Genomic DNA, 22,685 nt, shown 5'->3' on the forward strand with positions numbered 1-22,685 from the left:
AAAAAAGGCTGATTCATATTTTTTTATAAAACAATGTTCTTTTCTACATTTTAAAATTGTTAATTATAAGTCGCTGATTGATTCAAGCTCAAAGTACTTTTTGCGCATACTAAATACCTAGTAAATTAATAAACATAATAAAATAGGTATAACATAAAATCCATTAAAAAAGACCAGACCCAGAAAACCTTTAAGATAGAAAAACAAAAGTGAGAATTGTAATAAAATATATGTAGCAATTTATTCGAAAGATTTTATATTTTACGTAAGTTATTTGATTATTTTAAGGTATTCCACGTAACGAGTTTTGTAATGGAGAAGGGCTTAGGGAAAGGGGAGGCGCTACGAGCCAGCGGTGCAACCCCTTGCACCATTCTTGACTTTCAGTAGCCTGTGAGACACCACACGGAGCGGTCGCGCACACAGCCGTCCTGGAAAACCACAAACTTTTCACGGGACTCTGAAGAAGAATATTGAAAGTTTACCGCCCTCCTAATCACTACATCGCGTGTGTTATATCCGATGATGGCTAACGATGTGTTTCGTTCCTTAAAACGTTATCGAGGTGTTATTTTTCAGTTTTTATGTTAAAAACAAGTTGTCATTATATTTAATGCCACATTCGTGTTACGCTTGTTTTGGTGGCGTCCAGCGTGGGATACGTGGACTTATTTTTTTCTAGTCATATATTTTCAAAGACAGCAATGGATCTCTCAAGTTTCCTTAAAACAAGTAATATGATATTAACTTTTATCATGTTGGATTGTCTTCTAGCTCGGAATATAGACGCAACTATACGTAAGTACGCTAGACTAAAATTAATAATCCATAATGTAAGGTATACGTTTCGTGATTCCTTACCGTTTCTTTAAACCGATAATACTTTCTATGGTGGCTTTAACTCGCTGGTGAAAGGTCAATGTCATAATGTACTTTTATGATTTAATATTTCGTAATCCCTTAGGTTGTATTAAACTCGAGTTTTATCTTTAATTTGTTTTGGGAAAATTATTATTGCAATGTATTACATTTTATCATAATAAATATTTACAGAAAATAGATTTAAATATTGTTGTATATAATATGATCCCGTTTTAATCTAAAATTATAGACCTTTCTTAGTAGTAACTTTTAGGTATATGATCAGAGACGCTAATTATTACGATAACGAAAACGGATATGCGTTCAAATAATTGTGAAGTGACACATAAAATTTTAAATTAATTCCAAATGTATTTCTGATCTCAATAAATAGTTTCATTAGTATTGAAATTATGAAAACCATTTAAAGTTACAATTTTAAAACAGCAAAGTTTATGAACTTTCACTATTTTAACAGACGGTTCTGAGAATTAATAGTTTAACTAACGAAACATGTGCGGAAAGAAATTCCATTCAGAGAGAGGATTTGACGTTTCGGATGAAAACAAAACATTCGATTTGCATGAAACTTGAAATAGATTTTTGTTAATTAAATTGGTTGAAGTAGTATTCGAGATGTGTTCAAAATATTAGCTCGTTAGAGAAAACCTATTAAGTAAAGTAGAAGAAGTTGAACGAATCTAGCACGGTACAAATGATCCGAGTCTAAATTAAAGTTTTTCTGAGTAGTAATTGTTGTGGTGTAAATTTATTATTTATTTATCTTTATTTTTTTACTGATGACAGCTTAATGTTTGATTATTTAATAAGTATTAATTATTTATCATTTTTGAAATATCATGGACAGCACGTGCATGTTGTTTACAACGCTATCAAGAAACGCGTTAGATTTTGATAGCGGATGTTAAGTAAAATACATTTGCATACTTTTTTATGAAAATTAAAGTAAGACATGCGAGAAAGAATTTTTATTTTCTAAATTTGAAGAATTTGATTAGAACTTTAACTATTGATAAACGAGGAATACTTTTAAGTTGATCATTTTATTTAGTTTTTTAAATAACTATGATTATTTTTTAATACATGAAAGGTATTGGAAAATACTTTTGTACGTATCTAAACAAATCCTGGGCTCGTATTGTGTAAGCTAGTTTGCGAGAACAGTAAGACGACACACAATTTAGAAAAGTTTTTTCATGTTTATTATTTTATAGAATTATTTAATGTTTTAGAATAAATTATTTTTCACGAATTTATTACCTTTTGAAGCTATTAGAGCTATAAACAATGTAAGTTTTATATTTATTTTGTAGAAAAATTAAGGTATTACGAATAGACGACATGTATAAAGGCATCTGCTTTAAATATCTATTCACCTTAATATATAGAAAAGAATTTAAAAAAATATATTAATTGGGAAATTATTTACGATAACAGGTTTATACATACACAAATATATACCCAGTATGCGTTCTAAATGTGTCACAACATAGAAAAATAATAGAACTTTTAATTACTGAACGTTAATTTTAAAATTCTAAATATTATATTTATATTGTCTTTCAACTAGTAACATTTTTATATTTGATTGTTCCTGACTTTTATATCATTGAACTTAATGAAATCTATCACAAGTACTTATAACTTTACTCGTATTTTTACTCCTATATTAGGAAACATAATTTTCCTTCATGTATATTTTTATCATCTCGATCACTTCAATTAGTTTTTATTCAAAATATTGTTATAAAAAATTAAAAACAAAGTATATTTTGTTAAAGCAATTTCTAGTTATAGCAATTAAATGATTAAATTAAAATCTTTAACTTATTTTAGGTAATAATCAAACATAAAATCAACTTCGGACGCAAGCTAAGTAGTGAGAACGAAGATTTATTAGTGGCAAAACTTTTGCGGTAACTCTTCATGACCTGCAATATATCACAGCTGCACTTAGCCTCTGACATTTTATTTGGCTATCAATATATATATATTAAAAAAAATACTAGCGCTGTTTATTAATGATACCTTTTGTTTTTTTAATTCTCGTAAATGTTATATTGAAATAATATGTTCTTGACGTAATTTTTTGGTTTTTATATTCTTTTAAATAAGGAATATATATTTGTACAAGTTTATAAATTTATATTCATAGAATTAAGGCAATTTCCTAAGTATAACAAACAAGTCAAAAAAACTTTGCGCCACTCTTGCTTTGTTATCTGAAAAGCCGTAAAAATGTTGGGAGTGAAAGCCATAAATAAAGCAACGCGTATTGCACGGTCAATCTCTCAGGCAAAATCAAAAAAACTCAATTCTCTTGAATTTGAAACAAAACTCTTGAAATTGCAATTGGTTTATAAATTTCCAGACGACAATATCATGGTTTATATTGTAGAAGCAGGGTTCATGAAGCTTCCGGACCTGTCACTGACAAATTGCAAACGCTCGCCGAACCTCATGCCACTAATTGACTGCGCGTCAAATTTAGCCACGATAATCCAAATAGAAAGGGGCGATTTTAATACAAGGTTCCTAATCGCCGCTGTCACTACGATAACAGGTTAATGGCAATACTGCTTGTTTTTTGACTGTGACATTAATTTATATTTAAACAAGATGTTAGTGATAGCAAAATTATAATATTGATAATTTTATGAGTACATGTAGGTGAAAAATTTCGTTTCCACATGCGTATGGAATTATTGCATTGTATGTGAAAATTCCGAAGGAATGAAAAAGTATGGAGGACGAATAATTGTGAGGAATAGCCCATAGGGTAATATTCATCGGTTCCTCGAAATCTATCCTATCGTCGTTTCAATTCTATCTAGGAACTTACACACTATTTTGTATACGATTAAATTCTTGTTGTTGCATATTTAAAGTTTTGGTGAGATACAAACTGAAACCTTACTGTTGCAGACTCATTAGTGCACAACATTTACCTAATTATCATTATTATCTCTAAATACTAAATACTATTAAATCTTCAATGAGCTTGTTCTGTTTCATCCGATTTTCTTATCATTTTGATTTTAAAATGTTCTCAAGTCATGTAAATACGTGGGTAAGGTGCTGGGGAGGTTCCTCAAGCTTTAAAGTTTGTCTCTTTGAGCATATTTTTAATCGTTATTAGTACTTGTTATTTAATCAGATTTGTACTTTGCTGGTAACAGATGAAAAAAAAAAATATATATAATGTCAATATAAAATAAGAGTACAGAAATAATGTAAGATTTAATAACTCATTATTTCATAAAATACTTAAGATTGATTGTATAAGCTACGTTGATATGGATTTAAAGGAGATTATCTAGAGGTCATTCTATACTAGTTTTGACCTGAATTTGTTTGTAGTTTCGTGTGTCGCGTGTTAACCGACTAATTTAATCAAAACATGGTTTATTAAACTCTATTTGGCAATAACGCTTTGTCGCAGCTTCAAGTCAACGTATATAGACAGTAGACTCTACTTAACGTATATAGACAGCTACTAAATAATGATTTCATTTCAGTAGGTACTAAACCTTTTAATTGAATAATAAAATTTCGATTTGACGATAATCGATCTATCATATATTTTATTAATTAAAAAATGCAAAAGAAATTTATAAAAATATACAATAGTTTATAGTAAAACTTCCATAATTAATATACGACATTATCATAAGAATACTTCACAAATACAAATTAATAAGGTCTGCAATCGAATTTACCGTTATATTGTGTAGAATAACGCAAACAGACTTCGAGATTAGTTAGTCTATTATAAAGTGGATTCGTGAAGGCTTAAAATGAAACGTGTTGGTAACATATTCCAGATATCTGCTTACAAACTATTATTATAGTCTGTTTTAAGCCTGAGTTTACACAAGATGTGAAAAGTTATTAGATAGCGGAACTAAAATAAAACCACCACGTCATTGTTTATATTGTCAAATAGCTAAACACATTGAAATAAATTTTTTATCCTTACTTATTTCTAGCGAAACGTATGTTTAGTGTAGAAAGCGGCAATATATCATCTCATACTAATGTCTACACTGGGTTCAAGATAGTGTCTCCTGGTATAACTATTTAGTTGATTAAAACCGATAACTCCTACTCTGAACAAAAAAACGACATTTGTTGATTAGTTAAATTTAATGTCAATTCAATGAGCAGATCTTATAAGAATTGTGTCTATATTACAGAAAAATCTAAGTACAATAAAAGTAAAAGAAAGTCTAGAACCTTCTTTTTTTGACGTCGGTTTAAAATATATACAGACACACGTAACCTAATGTTTACACGTTTAAACGGTAACCCGGTCCCTAAACATTTGGCTTCATTACTATCTAAATTAATTCGAAATTCCGTACATTAACTGGGTTTGTATAACCCCTATGGATAACTTTGATTTGTTTTTACTTCATTGTTTATTATTATTAAGTTACTAAACAATATATTCCTCTGGATGATTTTCAAAGTGTTTCAAATTTAAATCTTGTTCTCAGTTAAAACGATTTGTTTAGCTTTCCTAATGTTATGATATTTTATACAAATGAATATTCAAACATTGCTTTCAATTATCTTACAATATTTTAATTAAAAAGCGAAACAAGTAGACCGTTTAAAATATTATTATTTGATTTAGATTCACTTATAAATAAACATTATTAATTTCTATAGTAAAAACTATGAGTCTTCTGAGAAAAAATATGTGAATTGTTTAAAATTACTCTACCATAATCTATGAAATGCTTTGCAGTAAGCAACTGAATTTAATTCTAAGAAATGTCCCCTTGAAATCTACAGCAGTTTCGAATTCACGATAAATAGTTTTGTTCCACAGTGAACTTCACTTTATTGTATAAAAATATAGAAGTACACAGTTAGATGTGCTACAAAAGCAGTGTTTATTTAGCTGAAGTACTAGACAGGAAGTATTTTATTGAGTTATTTTATATTTTCTTTAATCTGAAAAGCTCATTATATATTTTTAACCAAAGAAAATTATTAACGTCATAATAATTAAAATGTAATTATTGTCTTTTAGAAAAAAAAATATGATCACTTAAAATTATCCTTTTCTTCTAAGGTTCATCTTAAATTAATTCATTACATTTTTCTTTGTATCCGTAACGATGTGTGAAAATTTGTTTGAATGTTTTTAGTGAGATTATTTGGTCTGAGTCAGATAATTTAATATGTATTATTGTGTAAAATTATTACTTTCGGTACTCGCATTACAATCAAAGTTAAAATAAAAGTCGTTTGATTTATAAAAAGACTTTAAAAAAAGGGAGGCAATCTCTTTAATATTTTGTAATAAGGCCAAAATTAAATCTAATGTATTTTTCTGATCGAAGTTAAGTATTGCATTATTTGATAAGTTTTCCCAACTTGTTGATTAATTTACAGCCGAGTTTGAATTTGTTCCTTCTAAATAGATAAATCAAATTTACGTTTACGAACGTAAAAATGTACTTTTAAATGATTAAAAAAATAATTAAATAAATTTACACGCATAAGCTTGCATTTGATAAATTAATTTGTTGCAGATGAGCCCGGTTTTAGTGGTCCGATAGAAAACGTGACAGCACCTCTGGGTCGGGAAGCGATACTCGCGTGCACAGTTCATAACCTCTCCACATACAAGGTGATTATTATTCCCTTATCGCATTATTACCTACCGCATTGTGCTAGCAATGGATAGCTATGCTCCTAATGCATTCGTTAAAAGGTTTTGTAAAGATGTTAGATATACCTTCAAGCTAAGGCGTATTCAATTATTTCAATATTTTCTTCTTTGAGTTTGTTATGTCAATCAGTTTCCTGCCAGAGTTTTTAAGTTAATTCAATTATCTTTTTATAACTTACAAAAAAGTATTTAAATATATAATATTTTTACTATTGAAATATTAGTGGCGAAGGAAAAATAAATCATTATTATAAAGTCTGAATTTATGAAGTAGTAAGTAATAAATGAAATTTTTCAGCAAAATTTCCAAGAACCATTGTGATTTGAAACTCTGAAGCAAAATCTCACACAATGTACACACGTGTTTCTTTCAAAGTTCCAACTGAAATTCACTAAGGCTTTAACAATATGTTGAACGTTGAACAGTAAAGTGAATACAGATTATGTGCATGGGAACAAGTTAAAAGTTAAGTGTTCATACTTAAAGAACTTGTCACAAGATAACGTTAGGGTAATCTGTTATAAGGAAACTTATAAAAGCTTCACTTAAGAACGTCACTTTATTACTATTATATGTACAGTACATAATTTATTTACATAATAAGTCGACCTAAAAGCATGTTGTAGCCTAAAGATATGTGTAGATGATAAAACTTGCTCAAAATATAAACTCTAGAGCTGGAATACTAAACGATATTATCTGAGTTTATAAAGTTCACTTTAATAGTATGCAGGATCCTTTGTTCGTACTCTAGCAACAGTTCGTTAAGTTCTGAAATGTGCGGTGTATGTTGTCAATTCGATTTGCCTCGAAGTCCCGTAAGGTCTGTAACCTTATAAATATCTAAAATAGATATTGCACTTAGCACCAAATATGAGACAACATACATGTACCAGAGCAAGTAAACAAAAATATTATATATCTTTATAAACAAGTCAACAACAAGTAACAATTACATAAAAATTTATATATAAGTTAGGACAAGGAGTATAGTTTTTTAAGGGAACTATACTTTATGTTGCAATGTAGAGTTTTGATATTTTTTTATACACATGCTAAGTATGATAATGTAAATGTTTTATTTAGTCATTTATCACACCGAAGGAAAACGGCCAGCGGAAATCCGTAGGCCTTAGAAAAAAAATCTAAGCAACGTATATTCAAACAGAAAAGTGGCGTGATACATCTTCACTTCATGCCTTCAAGGAAACTGCACTACTTTTAATTTATTTATTTAAGTAATAGGAATATTTTATTATCTATTAATATGTTCTTTTAAAGAAATTCCTATTCTAAGCTCTTCCTGGTCAACAAGTGATTTGTGAATGATTTCTTTTGTTTCTCTGAATAAATGAATTGTTGTATTAATAAGTTTTAAGCATACATTAATTGTGCAGGTTGCGTGGCTAAGAGTGGACACCCAGACAATCTTAACGATACATACCCATGTGATATCAAGGAGTAGACGTGTAGGGGTCACTCATAGTGATCAAAGGACCTGGTTCCTTCATATACGCGAGCTGAGAGAAACAGACAGAGGATGGTATATGTGTCAAATAAATACAGATCCCATGAAGAGTCAGCTGGGATACTTGGATATAGTCGGTGAGTATACTTAAACTAATATTTATTTATTTTGAGATAGTAGATAAGTTGGAAAGGAATTTGAATGATTGTAAAAAAACAATCGATGGAAATTCAAGGTCGAGAGAAATATGGCTTTAAAATAATTTTAATTTTAAATATAGAACACTTTATTTTAATTTAAAAATATCAGATGTAGTATATATAATTTATATTAATTTAAATGAGCGATAAAAAATTTATACGCAATTACTCAATTTTATTTTAATTTTCTCAATAGCTTTGTTAACTAAGGTTTCTTAGCTGAAGTCCATACGTATCAGTTTTATATCAATTTAATATTTTTTTAAACCACTAGGGCAGTGGCTAAGGAAAAAACAATGTATAGTATTAAATGTGTGTTTTTTTGTAGTAGCACCAGTTTTTCGTACTTAATGTATAATATAAAAATAGACAACGTTGATAACGTAATTATCAGAAAATTTTTTTACTATTAAAAATAAATAAACAAAAAGTGAAATGTTAAAAATAGTAACATTAACCTATATATATATATATATATAAATATTAAGAAAAATTAAGACACAAAGGTTATGTGAGTAGGACGTCTTTTGTTAAAAATGTAAGGTTTATTTCAATAAAGTCTCTTTCAAGAGTCAATCATGTTGTAACATAATTTGAAAATAAATATTAAGATAATTCCACTCGACTATGCTAAAATAAAATAAGGATAACATTAATCCTAGTAAATTTTCTTAGAACCTGGTAATTTTTATCGATAAAATGTTTTTATAGTGGATTTGTTGGAAATGAAAATTATTCCAATGTAGAACGTCTTAACCTTTACGTTATTATAATCTCTTTTTACTACACAAAGAAGTAGAAAGACTCTTACAACATTGACGTCATTGACATGTTAATTAAAATGAGTTTTCAATGTATTTTTGCTATCTAGGCCCAGGACAAAAGTTTTTCCAAGCGAAAATTTTTATTTGTCATTTGTTGTCCTTTTTTCATTTTTGTAATATTTGCTTCGTAATTGAAATCACATTTTTTTTATACGTGACGTCGATAAAAAAAATGTCGAAGTTTTTATTTAACTGTAATTAAGTTTCAACTTTTTGAGTGAACATACGTAAGAGAGAAGGAGATTTCATTAAAACCGAAACAAAAAAATATATTCGAATATTGGTAGCTTATAAAAATAATCATTAAATATTCTTAAAATATTCCTAATTTTAGTAACTATTTAAATATTTCTACCTAAAGACGTCAATAGTCACTACATCCGAAATGTTTCGAGATATTCCTGGTTTGTTTTATAGAATATATGGTTTTTAGTTCCACCGGATATTCTCGACCGCGGAACAAGCGCTGATCAGACGGTACGCGAAGGGGCGTCGATAAGTCTAACATGTGCTGCGACTGGGTCACCACATCCTCAGATCACGTGGCGAAGGGAGCATTCCAAACCCATTGTGGGTTCAGACGGGTTACAAGGTACACTTTCTTATTTGCCGTCATATACATTACACATATATTGTATTTAATTTCCTAACTACGAAGGCATGGTTTTGTATTTTTGTATGTTCTTTTAGAAGAGACGATGAGTCGATTTGAGGTTTTATAAATATAATTATAGTCCGAAGATGCTAGTATTCCTAGTATATTTTTCAATATTTTTGTTGAACGAAGCATTAATATGTTTATTATTTATGTGACAGGAATGTGATATTTTTCTGATATTGTTATACTCTTCTCGACTTTTCCAATATAAGTATCAAATGAAAATGATTTTATCATATGTCTTTTACGTAAAATCATAAGTTCGCTTATTCTCGCTTTATAATGCAACTTGAAACATCTTACAGTTCAGAGGAAATTTTTATAGAGAAAACGAATTTTTTTTTTATTCGCAACGTATTATGGTGTTTACCTACTTTCCATTGCACTACATAGTGTTTCCTAAGTTTAAGAGCCTATAATAAAAACCTTAAACCCAAAGTGCTATCGCAACATTTTAATCCTTTTCCTTCTTTATTTTTTAAGTTTGTATGTATTAATAATCAATTAAATTCTTGAAAGTTCTATACAATAGAAATAAAGCTGATATTAAATATATATACATTAAATAAACAAAATCTAAACGATTTAATTAGTAACACATTCATTAGTAAGCTGAGGGTTCCTACAAGTAAAATTACATGAAATTCTAGGTTGTAGTACTTTTTATGACGTTGTTATGAATAATACTTCACTTCAAATAAATTTACAACCAAACCTAAATCATAATAAAACCTTAATACACGGAAAAAGTAAAAAAAATTCTAGCCCTCTATTTAATCAGGAAGTAATTTTAGAAAATGCATTAAAACAAGTATAGTTAGAATGGAAAATTCTCGCATTATTATTTACGTTTAGAAAATGACTTCAACAATTTTATATTTAATTAAAGTAATTTAATAGTCATTTAGTAGTGATAACTTGCAATCGTACATTTTTTAGTTTTGTAGACTCCATTAATTTGTTCTTCATTGAATTGGAAATTTGAATATATAAAGTGTATTTCACTTTAGTGACGTCATTGGAAGGTCCTGTGTTAAATATAAGCCGAGTGACGCGCCAGCACGCCGGGGCGTACCTATGCATCGCTTCAAACGGCGTACCGCCAACTGTTAGCAAGCGAATAATGCTTACCGTTGAATGTAAGTACTCTACAACAATAATAGATATATATTTTGCGATTAACAATACTTATATCATATTAAAGCTCCTTACGGCAAAACTGCTTTAATATATTTAGTTTATTCTTTTAATTTGTACCTTTGTGAATTCTGTTAAGGATTCGATCGGAGCGATGATATGAGAAATAAAAATTGTACCATAAATGCCGAGTCGTGTTGATATTTTCAGAAAATGTAAATAAAACCATAAAGAAAACACATACATGTAATTTAGTTTTTACTGGAATCGCTTAATGATACTCAATCAGTAGTCCATTATGTTTTTACTGGTAAGTTATTTCCTTGAAGCATAGACATTACTGTTCATTATTGGTTGGTACAAAGCATTTAAAATATTTTAACATCACGAACTCTCATAATAGAAAATGTACTAATTAAAAAAATAAAGTAAAAAGTGTATTGTTAGCTTTCGTAATAAATAAAGTCAGTTTGTTTATTTTATTTATTTAACCGGTCTTAATAATGACTTATTTCTCTATTTCTTTTATGAAACATAAATAAAGTGAGAAAAAAGACTAGATCTTTTGAACGAGTTCGAATCGGGTTGAAAAGTTATGTCATGAATTATTTAAGTTTATAATAATCATATTCTACCTACATATTAATTAAGATTAACCCTTTAGTTCCACCGGTCATCGTTATTAGAAATCAGCTAGTAGGAGCAGCCCTGGGTTCAGACCTCGTCATCGAATGTGAGACCGAAGCATATCCCAAACCAGTCAGTTATTGGAGTCGAGAGAGCGGTGAAATCGTTCCTATAGGTTAGTTATTTTTAATTTTCAAGAAAACAGATAATTCCAAAATTAAATAATTGCTTAACCAAATATACACATATATATTTTTTGTTTAATATAAAACAACCAGTGAAATCGAAATCTGTATACGTTCAATATATTTATTTAGAACATTTTTTCTGTTTCTTGGCTTTACTTATGTCGAGGTCAAATTATTTTATAAATGTTTAGTTTCGTTTATCGACACGACAGAATCTCGCGATAAGCTTTCATTTATATCACGTATAAATGTACCCGTACATAATACCGTGTAATGTTTTTACGAGTGTGATATCTGATATATAATTATTAATCTAATATACATATATAAATTAACTAATTATATAATTTTCCTAACAAAGTATTGTATGACCGTATGTCTTTCTTCGTGATTGCGTGTTTTCTTTCATGGGCAATAACAATAGCTATAACTTTTTTATATAGAAAAAAATTGTAACAATAAAATTTAATTAAATAATCAAAATATAAATGTGTTCTAAATTATCGTATTGCGACTTGTACATTATCGTTATGCAGTTTATTAGTTATAACAACAAGTATTTTTATTAAAAAAATATATATAATTTTTGTTTACCTAAACAAGAAATCAGAAATGTCAAAACCGTTTCCTAATTTAGTTTAATTTATTAAAAACATCATGCATTGAATACGATTTAAGTCGTAATCAATACCTTCTAGTTTATTCCTGATACAAATACGTATGTTTATACAAACATATTTTTAAATTTTTGATTAATAATAACGAATCTAAAACCGTTTCAATTTGATTCCTCTTACATTCATTTAGGTGGGAGTTTAGAGCCTCAGAAGATATCCGGTTCCTATCGGTCAGTACTCAGACTACCAATACGAAGAGTTACCAGTGCAGATTACGGAACTTACAAGTGTGTCTCTAAGAACTCGTTGGGCGATACCGAGGGTTCAATTAAGTTGTATCGTGAGTACATTAGTTCTGGTTTAAGTTCCTTGTACTAAATTGTATTGCTCTTCGTAATAATACTAAACCAATTAAGATATTGTGTATCGCATCATGCAAATGTATATACCTTATTAATTGTAAGACAGTCTATCTATTTTGCTTCTCATATTAGTAACATTTCATACTGATGTTTAAAAAAGGGTATGTTTCGGTCATTTCCCAAACCTGAATAATACTTTTATTGCGTTACTACGTTCAATACTATAAATGTACAAAGTATTATGTAATACCAAGTCTTTAACTACTTCATATAAACTAACAGTTCTCTTTAAATTTGTTGTTTAAAAATCTATTTCAGTTTCTTTGTCATTTTTCACTGTAGCGATCTTTGTTTGTTGTTTCTCTGAATGCGCGTTATCGAGTTTGTTCAGTGGCAACTTAACATTGTAGTGTGTTTTCTTAGTTTGCTTTTTGTTGGCGTATTTATTATGTTGGATTTTGCTTTATTTAAGAAATATATATCTGTACTAGCAATTTTATGTTCATATTTTCGGCCATCGTCAATATTTTCTACGTATGTCAAAAGTTTGGGAGTTTCCGCTGTCACGAACCCTCAAACTATATTCGTATTTTTTTGTTGTGGTTAGTTGGTTACATACCTTAAATAATCTACAACGTTATAAATGTTCTCAGCTCAAACCATTGTAATGTTATACTATCTTTACAAATGAATACGTTCTATCTTAAACACGGCCCAGTACAACTAGCAAAACCAAGATAAGCATACTAATAGTCATCTTAATTTAATACGAATATTTTATATTGAATTTTCTATGTTAAACTAAAATAATAAACACATATTATTTTCAAATATTACAGCAATGCAACCGCCGGCAATGGAAAACCGAAATGGTTTGTATTTTTCTTTAATAATTTTTATATATACTATATATGCAATGCAATATTTGACTTATCTAGATAAGTCGCTTATGATTCCTTAAAATTGCGTTTCCATGTTTCAAATGTATGTTCCATGTTTCAAATATCAATATGAGTAATTATTTTAAGAATTTCCGCTACTTTAATACTTATTTCGCAAGCTTTATATTTAAAAACATTTTTCTACATATCGACAAATAAGTTAGTTATGATAATTCATTGTACCGGAAACGATAATAACAATTATTTGAAAATTGGAAATAGCACAACGAAACAGTATCCAGTAACAAATAAATCTCAATGTTCATTAACTTCTGTAGCTTTCAACTCGAATTTTTATTAATCTAAATGTATTATATAAAATATTATTTATTAAAAAAAGATTTTTGTATTTGTGTTCCTTAAAAGTTTGTTGGAGTGGTGGATATAATTAAATTTAACAACTACCGTCTAATCTATGAGAATATTAATCGCTAAACAATACATTATATCCTATATTTGGTAACAAATAAGAAACATTAAATTTAACACTTCAAAAACATTGAAACAAGCTCTTTTTGCGTTCTTGTGTGACGACGATACAAATGTATATTTACTTTATTATTAACAGTCATCCAGAAGCTAAATATTGTGGCTGGGAAAGCTTCAGACATCACACCGTTTGGCACACAAGGTGGGTTTATATTTACAGAATACAGCAATTAATTAATTAATTAATTAATTAATAATTTACCCAAAAAAAATTGCCTTCGGCAACCCTGAATAAAGTATTGCCTTTTCATATCCTTTCAATTTAATATAATTGTTAAAAATTTCCTTTAAAAAATCCTTTTCCTCAATTATAATATATATTTTTAAAAATATATCTTAAAAAACGAACAAAAATTCTTTTATCAAAACAAGTTCAATAAGGGATGCTAATTAACAGATCATTACAGATTTCAGATTACAAGATTACAACAAAGGGGTTTTGAAGGATCGTTTTTGTTACCGCGTTATGATCGCGTTCATTATCGTAATAAAAGTTGTGTTAATTTAAAAAGGAACAAAGTACAGTTACTCCGTTCAATTAATTCAGTACACAACTGTACATATACCTAGTTAATAAATGTCATGTATATTATGCAGTACTTTTGCATGTCAATGTTTATTTAGTCAGAAGATGAAATGAAAATACCAGTGTACGGGTGCAAAAGATTTATTTGTAAATTTTTTTTTCAAATAAAACAAAAGTTTTCAATAAAATTTTGATTCATGGCATTTCATGGAATTTTAGAATGTTCTCTGTTAAATAACATGAGTAGAGAAAAATATGTGTATTCAATGTATGACTAAGAGGTGTATAAAGAAAGTATAAAATAATAGCTTATAGTAAAGTTACATACAAACTTTTATTAAGCACATCTCTCATATGCAACAAAGACTGGAAGTCACAGAATGTAGGTCCTAATGAGTTTCGAGGACCCTTGCAATTACCTTTGCTGTGCTTTTGTAATTAGAGCTTTTTAGTTGACATTTCATTTTAACTGTAGACTTTCACCATACCAGTTCTTTAACAGAGTTGTAAAGGCTTAGATGGAGTAGTCTTTAAGGTGTTTGTAACTAGACGTTATTGGAACGTTATAACATCGCCAACAACCTTTGTTAAAAATCAGTACAAACACTCACTTAACTAAATAATTGTCGAAATTATGTACGTAAAGTTACATATCAAGAAAAATAAATTATTAAAATGTAAATATTTGATATGTGGAAATATTATGATAGTTTATGGTAAAAGTATAGACTGAGTTTGTATGGTATGAGGCGTGTGTAGTATTATAATATTTCTGTGCTTAAGGTTCAAAATAAATCATTTTTAGACATCCAATTATGTGAACAATAGCGTATCGGTAACATATTTATCATATGGTATTTATGTTGCTGGCTTCTAAGAAAAATATTGGTTCTATCTGTTGAATTCCTATTTTTGTATAGCTTTATTTGTGATCCAATAAAAGTACTAAATACAAAACGGTTCATAGTAATTTATTTGAATACAGATGGAATGTTACCTTTTTCAAAATTGGCTAGGAAATGTATTGCAAAAAAATGTAGTAATCTTGAATATCTGAACTAATTCCATTTGAAATATGATTGTCTATTTTCTTTTGTGTTTATATTTAGCTGCAAGATTTTATTCCGATATTAGTAATTCTATCATTTTCATGTTTCCATGATTTGTTGTTAAATTTATTTGGTTGAAACCATGAAATTTGATTTACGATAGTAGTGTTTTTCGATTTAAACAATTACAACACAATTTGGAAATTGTACAGTTGATTAAATTGCCTTTTGTATTGTGGCATATATAAGTAAGAGTAAAAATTGATTATCCAATCTGTATCATCCGATTATTATGTAATACATTTACTACTGTTATAGAGGCTTTTATTTTACTTATAAGATTTCTGTACAGAGTCATTCTTTTATTTACCTCATTTTATTTTTAATTAAGACAATTTTGTTAAACGCGGACCACTCACGCTAATTAGTAAAGGAAATAAATTAAAATAGTTTATATAAAACTAGTTTTATTTAAACCCTTTTTTCAGGAAATTGATGATTATTGTATTTGTGTGTAACTCGGTATAATCATCAGATCACAGTCAATCTGAAACAGATGTTTGCTTAAAACCCGTCAACAATTTTATCGACTGTCAGTAATGAAGTCGTATGCCAATACAATGATTGCATAAATACTCATCTTGATTTCATTCGTTAAACCCAATCTACTTATATATAATATTTAATTGAATAAAATGGAAAAATGAAAAATCAACAAATGGATTAATATTTTTTGTATATGATTTTCTTCCGCACATTGACGAAATCTTTCGTAAGTAGGTAAATTATCAATAACCTGTTTATATATTATCTTTATAGGGAATTAAAAATCTGTTAAGTTCTTTCAAGGAATCGCTAACAAAAGAAAACATTTCAACACTACAATTCGAATTCCTCAAAGTATCTGAATGCTATTTTTGGAATATTAGAAATGTAACCATTTATTTTAAATGACAAATCAAAGACAAACAGCATTAGACAAAGTCAAAGACCCGAATCAAACGACAAATTAAATTTTACATAATAAGTCATATCACCGGTCAGTCAAGCGAAATGTAATTTACGATAGTTAGGGCGGTTTGGCTATACTCATTAATTGGTATTCGAGACATCGCCTTTACGTTAAAAGGGATTCGAAGTTCGTTAAAGTTGACATATTTGTATTAGGAAAAGACAAGTAGAATCGCGCTAAGTATGTAAGGTATGTACTTTAAGGCTATAATGCATTTTAAATAAATATGTATAACCTTTTTCAAATTATGTGCAGTTTATCAATGTGTTGTTTCCATGTGTTAGAATAGAATCAAAGGTCTATGACATTGAGACCAAATTAAAAAGAAAAGCAATATAAGTAGCAACCAGTAATTAGAGTAGTTCAATTTTAAAAGTACAATTTTGAAAAGTTGTGAGATATGATTGATAGGTCTTGAAAAAGTAAGTTCGAAAAATATGAAGTTAATTTGGTTGTAGATGAAAAATATAGATAAGTAGAAAATAATAATTATAATTCAGAAATATTATAGATTCTATGAAACTAAAAGGTCATAGCTCTTTTAATTAAGATGAGTGTATGAAAATAGAACTATTAATTTAAATTGTGAAATGATATCTATAAATTGTAAGTTTGAAGTCATTTAAGGGATTCGGAAATCCGAGTAGAAATAAACCTTTCACTGCTGACAGCTAAATTGAAAAGACTAAAATAGTCTGCTTCTCTCACTATTCTTGCTTCCCGTTTTTAGGATAGGTAAAATTTAAATTTTTTATTACAGTTACAAGCTAGTTATCTATAACATGTCAAACGCTAGGATAGTAAGTTGCACGATAGATAAACGTGAAAAACATATTTAGTGGAATTGTAACAAGGCTTTCTTAGGAGGTTTTGAATATTATTATAAACTAATATCAAGTAAACTAATAATATGAATACTAAGAAAAAATAAAATACACAAACATATCCGCGAAATTGGTTTCATGTGGCAAAGCGCCCGGAATGCGGGTTTAAAGTATTTCCTTCTTCATGCAATCAGGCAACTGCCACGCCTCCTCATACAGAAAGTTAATAAAAACTAAAAAAAAAAACTCCCTTATAATAGAGACAATTTGTTATTGAGTTAGTAAAATATCAATTTGTTATTTCGAAATAAAGGGACACTGATAACAATTTACATAAATTGAAATTTTAACAAATGACATTGAATATAAAAAAGGTTTTAATTATTTGTAAGTTAAAACACAGGCAACATATTTTGAGTTAATTCCCCGAATAGTACAAAGTTTAAGTACTAATTGGTAAAGTTTCAGCTTATATGTCGTATAGTCCCGATGATTTATTGAAGGCAAATTTTGACTAGTTTGAATTACTTGAATTTATATAATCACTGATTTCCTCCATCGGCTTTGCCTGCATACGTGGTGTTTATAGTAATTAAAAGTAGTCATTTCCTACTTCGGTTTCAACTGGAGAAGATGATAGACGCATATGAAGACATATGACAAAATTGATATGTTAATATGGACAGTCCCCTCTTAAAAAATATTTACTTGTTAATAACGTTTTTAGCATTCTTATCGGATGTTGGAATGGTTACTACATTTTTATCTGAACTCATAGGCAAAATAATATTAGTTGCGTGAAAACCTATTCACTCTCAAATCTACTCTAGTGTATTTTTTTCTATTTGTTTGTTCTCATTGTAAAAAAAAAACCTAAATAAGAAACTAAAAATTAAAATCGAATCGGAGATCAGGAAAATTAATGGAAGTTTAGTTTAAAAGTCGAGGCAAATAATGCTTGAAAATGACAAACATTATTGTACATAGTTGGAAAGTACACTCTTTGTTGATCACCTTTGACTATGATACGTTCGTTTTTAGTTATATTGGTGATTTGTCAATAATGAGATTCATTAAATGGCTGGAATAAATTTATGGAACATTAATCAGAATCATAATTTAACAGAAGTGTGTCTTCTTTATACGCCAGTTTCCTTTATCCTTTTATTCAGTGTATAGATAGATTTATGTACACCATCACTATTTGTTAGGAGAAAAATTCTAAAAGAAACAATGAATAATTTTATAAAATTCAACTAGAGAAAATACAAACGTTCTATAAGTCATAAAATTCTGTTACATACGGGCAACATATTAAAAAATAAATGAACATCGCCGGGGCAACATCGTTGTATGGATAAAATATCATATAACGAGTGAAGCCGCTGACTCCGCGCAACGAACACCAAGCCGTGTGAACCAGAAGATTCCTGACACCACACAAGCATTGAAATGGCATTGCTATCATAATCGTGTAGTCTTAGGTATAGGTTATAAGTTTTAATATGTATTTTTTATAATAATTTACATATAAGTAAGTTTGGCAGTTTTCCTGGAACCTCCTGTTGCCACCCTTTATAATTATTCTAATTTTGAACAAATGTTTTTCAAACCAATATATATATATATACAAATACAAAAACTTACCTTTATCTGTGTAAAGTATATTGAAAATGTGTATAAAATTCTTCTTTTTATATTAAAAGAATAAAAAGAGTTCCAGCTAATTAAAATAAATTGAAAGTTTCAGACAGTAAAACACATTCAGTATAATTAATAAAAACTATATTTATTCATGTTAATATACATGTACAAGGATGTGAGTAATATAATTAAATTTTTAATTTAAAGATTTATGGTATGTATATACGAACGATAAATATTGAGATCTATACTTAATAAACTCGAGTACATTTTTGTCTGACAATATAAATTGAAACAGACGAAATCTCAGCTTATCTTTTGTTGCATGTATGAATAACTTTAATAAAACGTCAACGGCTTCTTACTTAATATAAGTAAAATAAATTCAAAAACATTTTAACAAACAATCTATCTACTTATCGCTTAATTAAAAGTGACGGAAGACGACTCCCTTGTAGAATTCACAACAGTCTCGCTTTCCGTGGGGTATTAATAAGTTCTTAAAGTCGCGTAACTTGACATTGTTAATTGAGTGATATCCCTCAAGAGATTCTCTGACATGGAGACTATGCAAGCCTACTAAAAAGACATTTATATTAATTTTCTATCGGTCTAAGTTCACTTCGAATGTAATTTAAAATATAATATATTGTAGGAATATGAGACGGTAGGAGAGACTCAAACGACATATAAGCAGTTGTCAGAGGACATCAGGGTTCTTTTTCGTTCGTAACGCGCGTTGATGTGATAGATTAGTCGTTAGTAGATTTTCGAAGTGTGTTTAAATCTTTCAATTGTGTTATATTCGGATTTCATTTAACTATCATTTTAAATCAAGATAGTTGAAAGTAATTCATTTAGAATTGTTTTTATTTTTGTGTCAATTTAATAAATTAGTAGTTGAATCGTATCGAATGTTGTTTTTTAAAAAGTCAATTCTTGTCTTGTTTCTAAGAATATATTTACATATGTCGTTATACTTCAAAATAGATATTGAAAATTTATCCGCTTTTTTCAAACTTTGATTAGCACATTAATTAAATTTTACATTCAAGCTTTAGTTAATATTTTACGGGATTATATTATATTAAATGACAGTTTAATTTTCAATCTTTTATTATTTCCTATGGACGTAATAAATTACCAATTAATATTGATACGATCGAATAGTCAAAGAAATTACTTAAGAAAAATAAATCTTTAATATCAAAGTTTTGGATAAAATTGGTCTTCGGCGATAATAAAATTTCTAGACATCGAACAAGGTTAAGAAATTAAACTAATAAAAGTTATGTATTTGTCTATTCAGATGTCAGAAAACTTTAAAATAATGAATAAATCCACATACAACAAATATTAATTCAACAACACTAACAAACTTAAGATAAATATTAAATATTAGAATTTGTGCGTGACTTTTTTAAAGTGAAACTGAATGGTTAAAAATAATAGTTTAAAAAAACTAAAAAACACGCTTTTTATAGAAAACCGAACTAAAAAATAGAAAATAAATTTTAATAAATTTAAATTAAGAAAATAGTGTTAAAAATTTCAAAAAGTATAAATTAATAATAGTGTGAATAAAAAAAAATGTATTTTATTTTAACAAAAGCGTGGGGTGCATGGTGTGAATAGTTATAAATATTTTATTGACAGATATGAATAGAGTGATTATCATTTCGATAGTATCTTAAAAAGCACCCCACGCTTTTTTAAAAATAAAATACATTTTTTTTATTCACACTATTATTAATTTATATTTATTGAAAATTTTAACACTATTTTCTTAATTTAAATTTATTAAAATTTATTTTCTATTTTTTAGTTCGGTTTTTTATAAAAAGCGTGTTTTTTAGTTTTTTTAAACTATTATTTATTTTCTACTTTTTGGTTTGGTTTATTTATAATAGCTAGTTTTTTTAATTTTAATTAATTTTCTTACCTTATCAACTATAGATGAAAATTATATAAATTAACAAAAATCATAATTTGGAAATTGAAATAGGAATAATTTTATCAAATTAGTGTATTGTCATCGTCCTCAATAAATCTACAAAGTTTGAACGAAATCTGGCCGTTTAAAGTGAGTCAAAATCGCGCCCAAAGAAGTCGGTTACAAACAAACATACAGGTGAAGCTAATAAAAAGGTAATACAAAATATTTTTCATCACAGTAACTGTAAAAAGAATTGATATAATTTACTTTCCACTTAACTACCGACGGATGGATTAACAGCCAAGCATTATCCAGTCGAAAATTAAAAAAAAGATTTATTTATATTCATAATAAAATAAAAAAAATCAATGATGGATCCAAGTTGTTCTCTACCACCCTGTTCAACTAGTGTAATGACCAAATGTGGGTTTACGCTTTTATAGTGAATCTAATAAATTTGCTCTATAAGTACCCAGAGTATTGAAATAACATATAGACTATTTTTAATCCAAATAACTACGTCTGTAGTGTATTTATGATACAAAAGCGAATAGAGATTGAAAATTAAAAATTAAGGAAATTTATAGAAACTCGACTGTAACATTAAGGTATTTTTTAAAATTAAACATTACATTGAATGCATTTAAATTTAAGAATTTTTATAATAGAGCAGAACATAAAATATTTTTTTTGTAAGCCATACGATTAATAAATATGTTTACTTTGATTATGAATACAAAAATACAGCTCTTTATCTGCGAATACCTCTTTATGTCACCATGCAGTTATTCATTGTTAGTGACAGCAAAAATGTTTTGGATCTCCTCCAAGATTAAAAAAGGTTTTGGATTTCACCCAATATTTACCTTTCTATATTTACCACGTCTATAAATACAATTTAAATTTTCATATAATATAATAATAAAAGCTTTATTAATTCCATACACTCATGCATAACAATAAAGTAAAACTCATTTAAATTATTATTTATTTCATTTCCTTGATTAAAAAATATGGTAGGTATTATTTAACATGCTATTTATTAATTCTATATTATATTACTGCGTAACATTCCTAAAGTTTTATTTAGATAATGCTTGTTAATAATAATTGAAAAATTGAAATAATTAATAATTAATAAACAATAACTAATAATTATTATCTAGTGTATGGACCCCTCTCGGGTAAAAGCCTCCTTCAAAGAGTTCCATTCCTCCCTGTCCTTAGCTTTATCAATCCAATTGTCACCTACTATTGCTGCAATTTCATCGTGCCTTCTAATGCATGGTCGGCCTCTGCCTATAGATCCTGGCGGTCCGTGCCATTTCGTAACTGCCAGTGTCCATCTATTGTCGACATATCTTGCGACGTGGTTAGCCCATTTCCATTTTAGCCTCTGAGCGAAGTGTACAGTGTCAGTTACCTTGGTTTTGTTGCGGATGTCGGTAGCTTTTATTCTATTTCTTAAGGTAATGCCCAGACAACTTCTCTCCATTGCCCTTTGCGTGGTTTGTATTTTTTTATTTTTGTTTTTTATCTGAGGCCCATGTTTGGCAGCCGTAGGTAAGATATGATAGTATGGCTGAGTCCAAAACTTTTTTCTTCAGTTTCATT

General features: G+C 28.3%; 1 protein-coding gene across 1 annotated transcript; it reads left to right on the forward strand.

Moving 5' to 3' along the window:
- Positions 1-402: 402 nt before the first annotated feature.
- Positions 403-14,765, forward strand: LOC116766859 (lachesin-like). The gene is made up of 10 exons (XM_032656994.2): positions 403-798; positions 6,429-6,526; positions 7,967-8,174; positions 9,495-9,653; positions 10,730-10,858; positions 11,521-11,658; positions 12,479-12,628; positions 13,490-13,522; positions 14,160-14,222; positions 14,488-14,765. The coding sequence occupies exons 1-10, from the start codon at positions 705-707 to the stop codon at positions 14,586-14,588; spliced, it is 1,173 nt and encodes a 390-aa protein (XP_032512885.2). The 5' UTR covers positions 403-704; the 3' UTR covers positions 14,589-14,765.
- The last annotated feature ends 7,920 nt before the right edge of the window (positions 14,766-22,685 follow it).

Source organism: Danaus plexippus, chromosome 10, assembly GCF_018135715.1.
Source record: "Danaus plexippus chromosome 10, MEX_DaPlex, whole genome shotgun sequence".
NCBI lineage: Eukaryota > Metazoa > Arthropoda > Insecta > Lepidoptera > Nymphalidae > Danaus > Danaus plexippus.

What these genes read in the sequence shown, in the direction of transcription:
- LOC116766859 (XM_032656994.2), top strand. Translation starts at nt 705, where the DNA reads ATGGATCTCTCAAGTTTCCTTAAAACAAGTAATATGATATTAACTTTT. An exon ending in CGGTGAAATCGTTCCTATAG is followed by an intron (nt 11,659 to 12,478) that starts GTTAGTTATTTT and finishes ACATTCATTTAG; the next exon opens with GTGGGAGTTTAGAGCCTCAG. An exon ending in GGCAATGGAAAACCGAAATG is followed by an intron (nt 13,523 to 14,159) that starts GTTTGTATTTTT and finishes TATTATTAACAG; the next exon opens with TCATCCAGAAGCTAAATATT.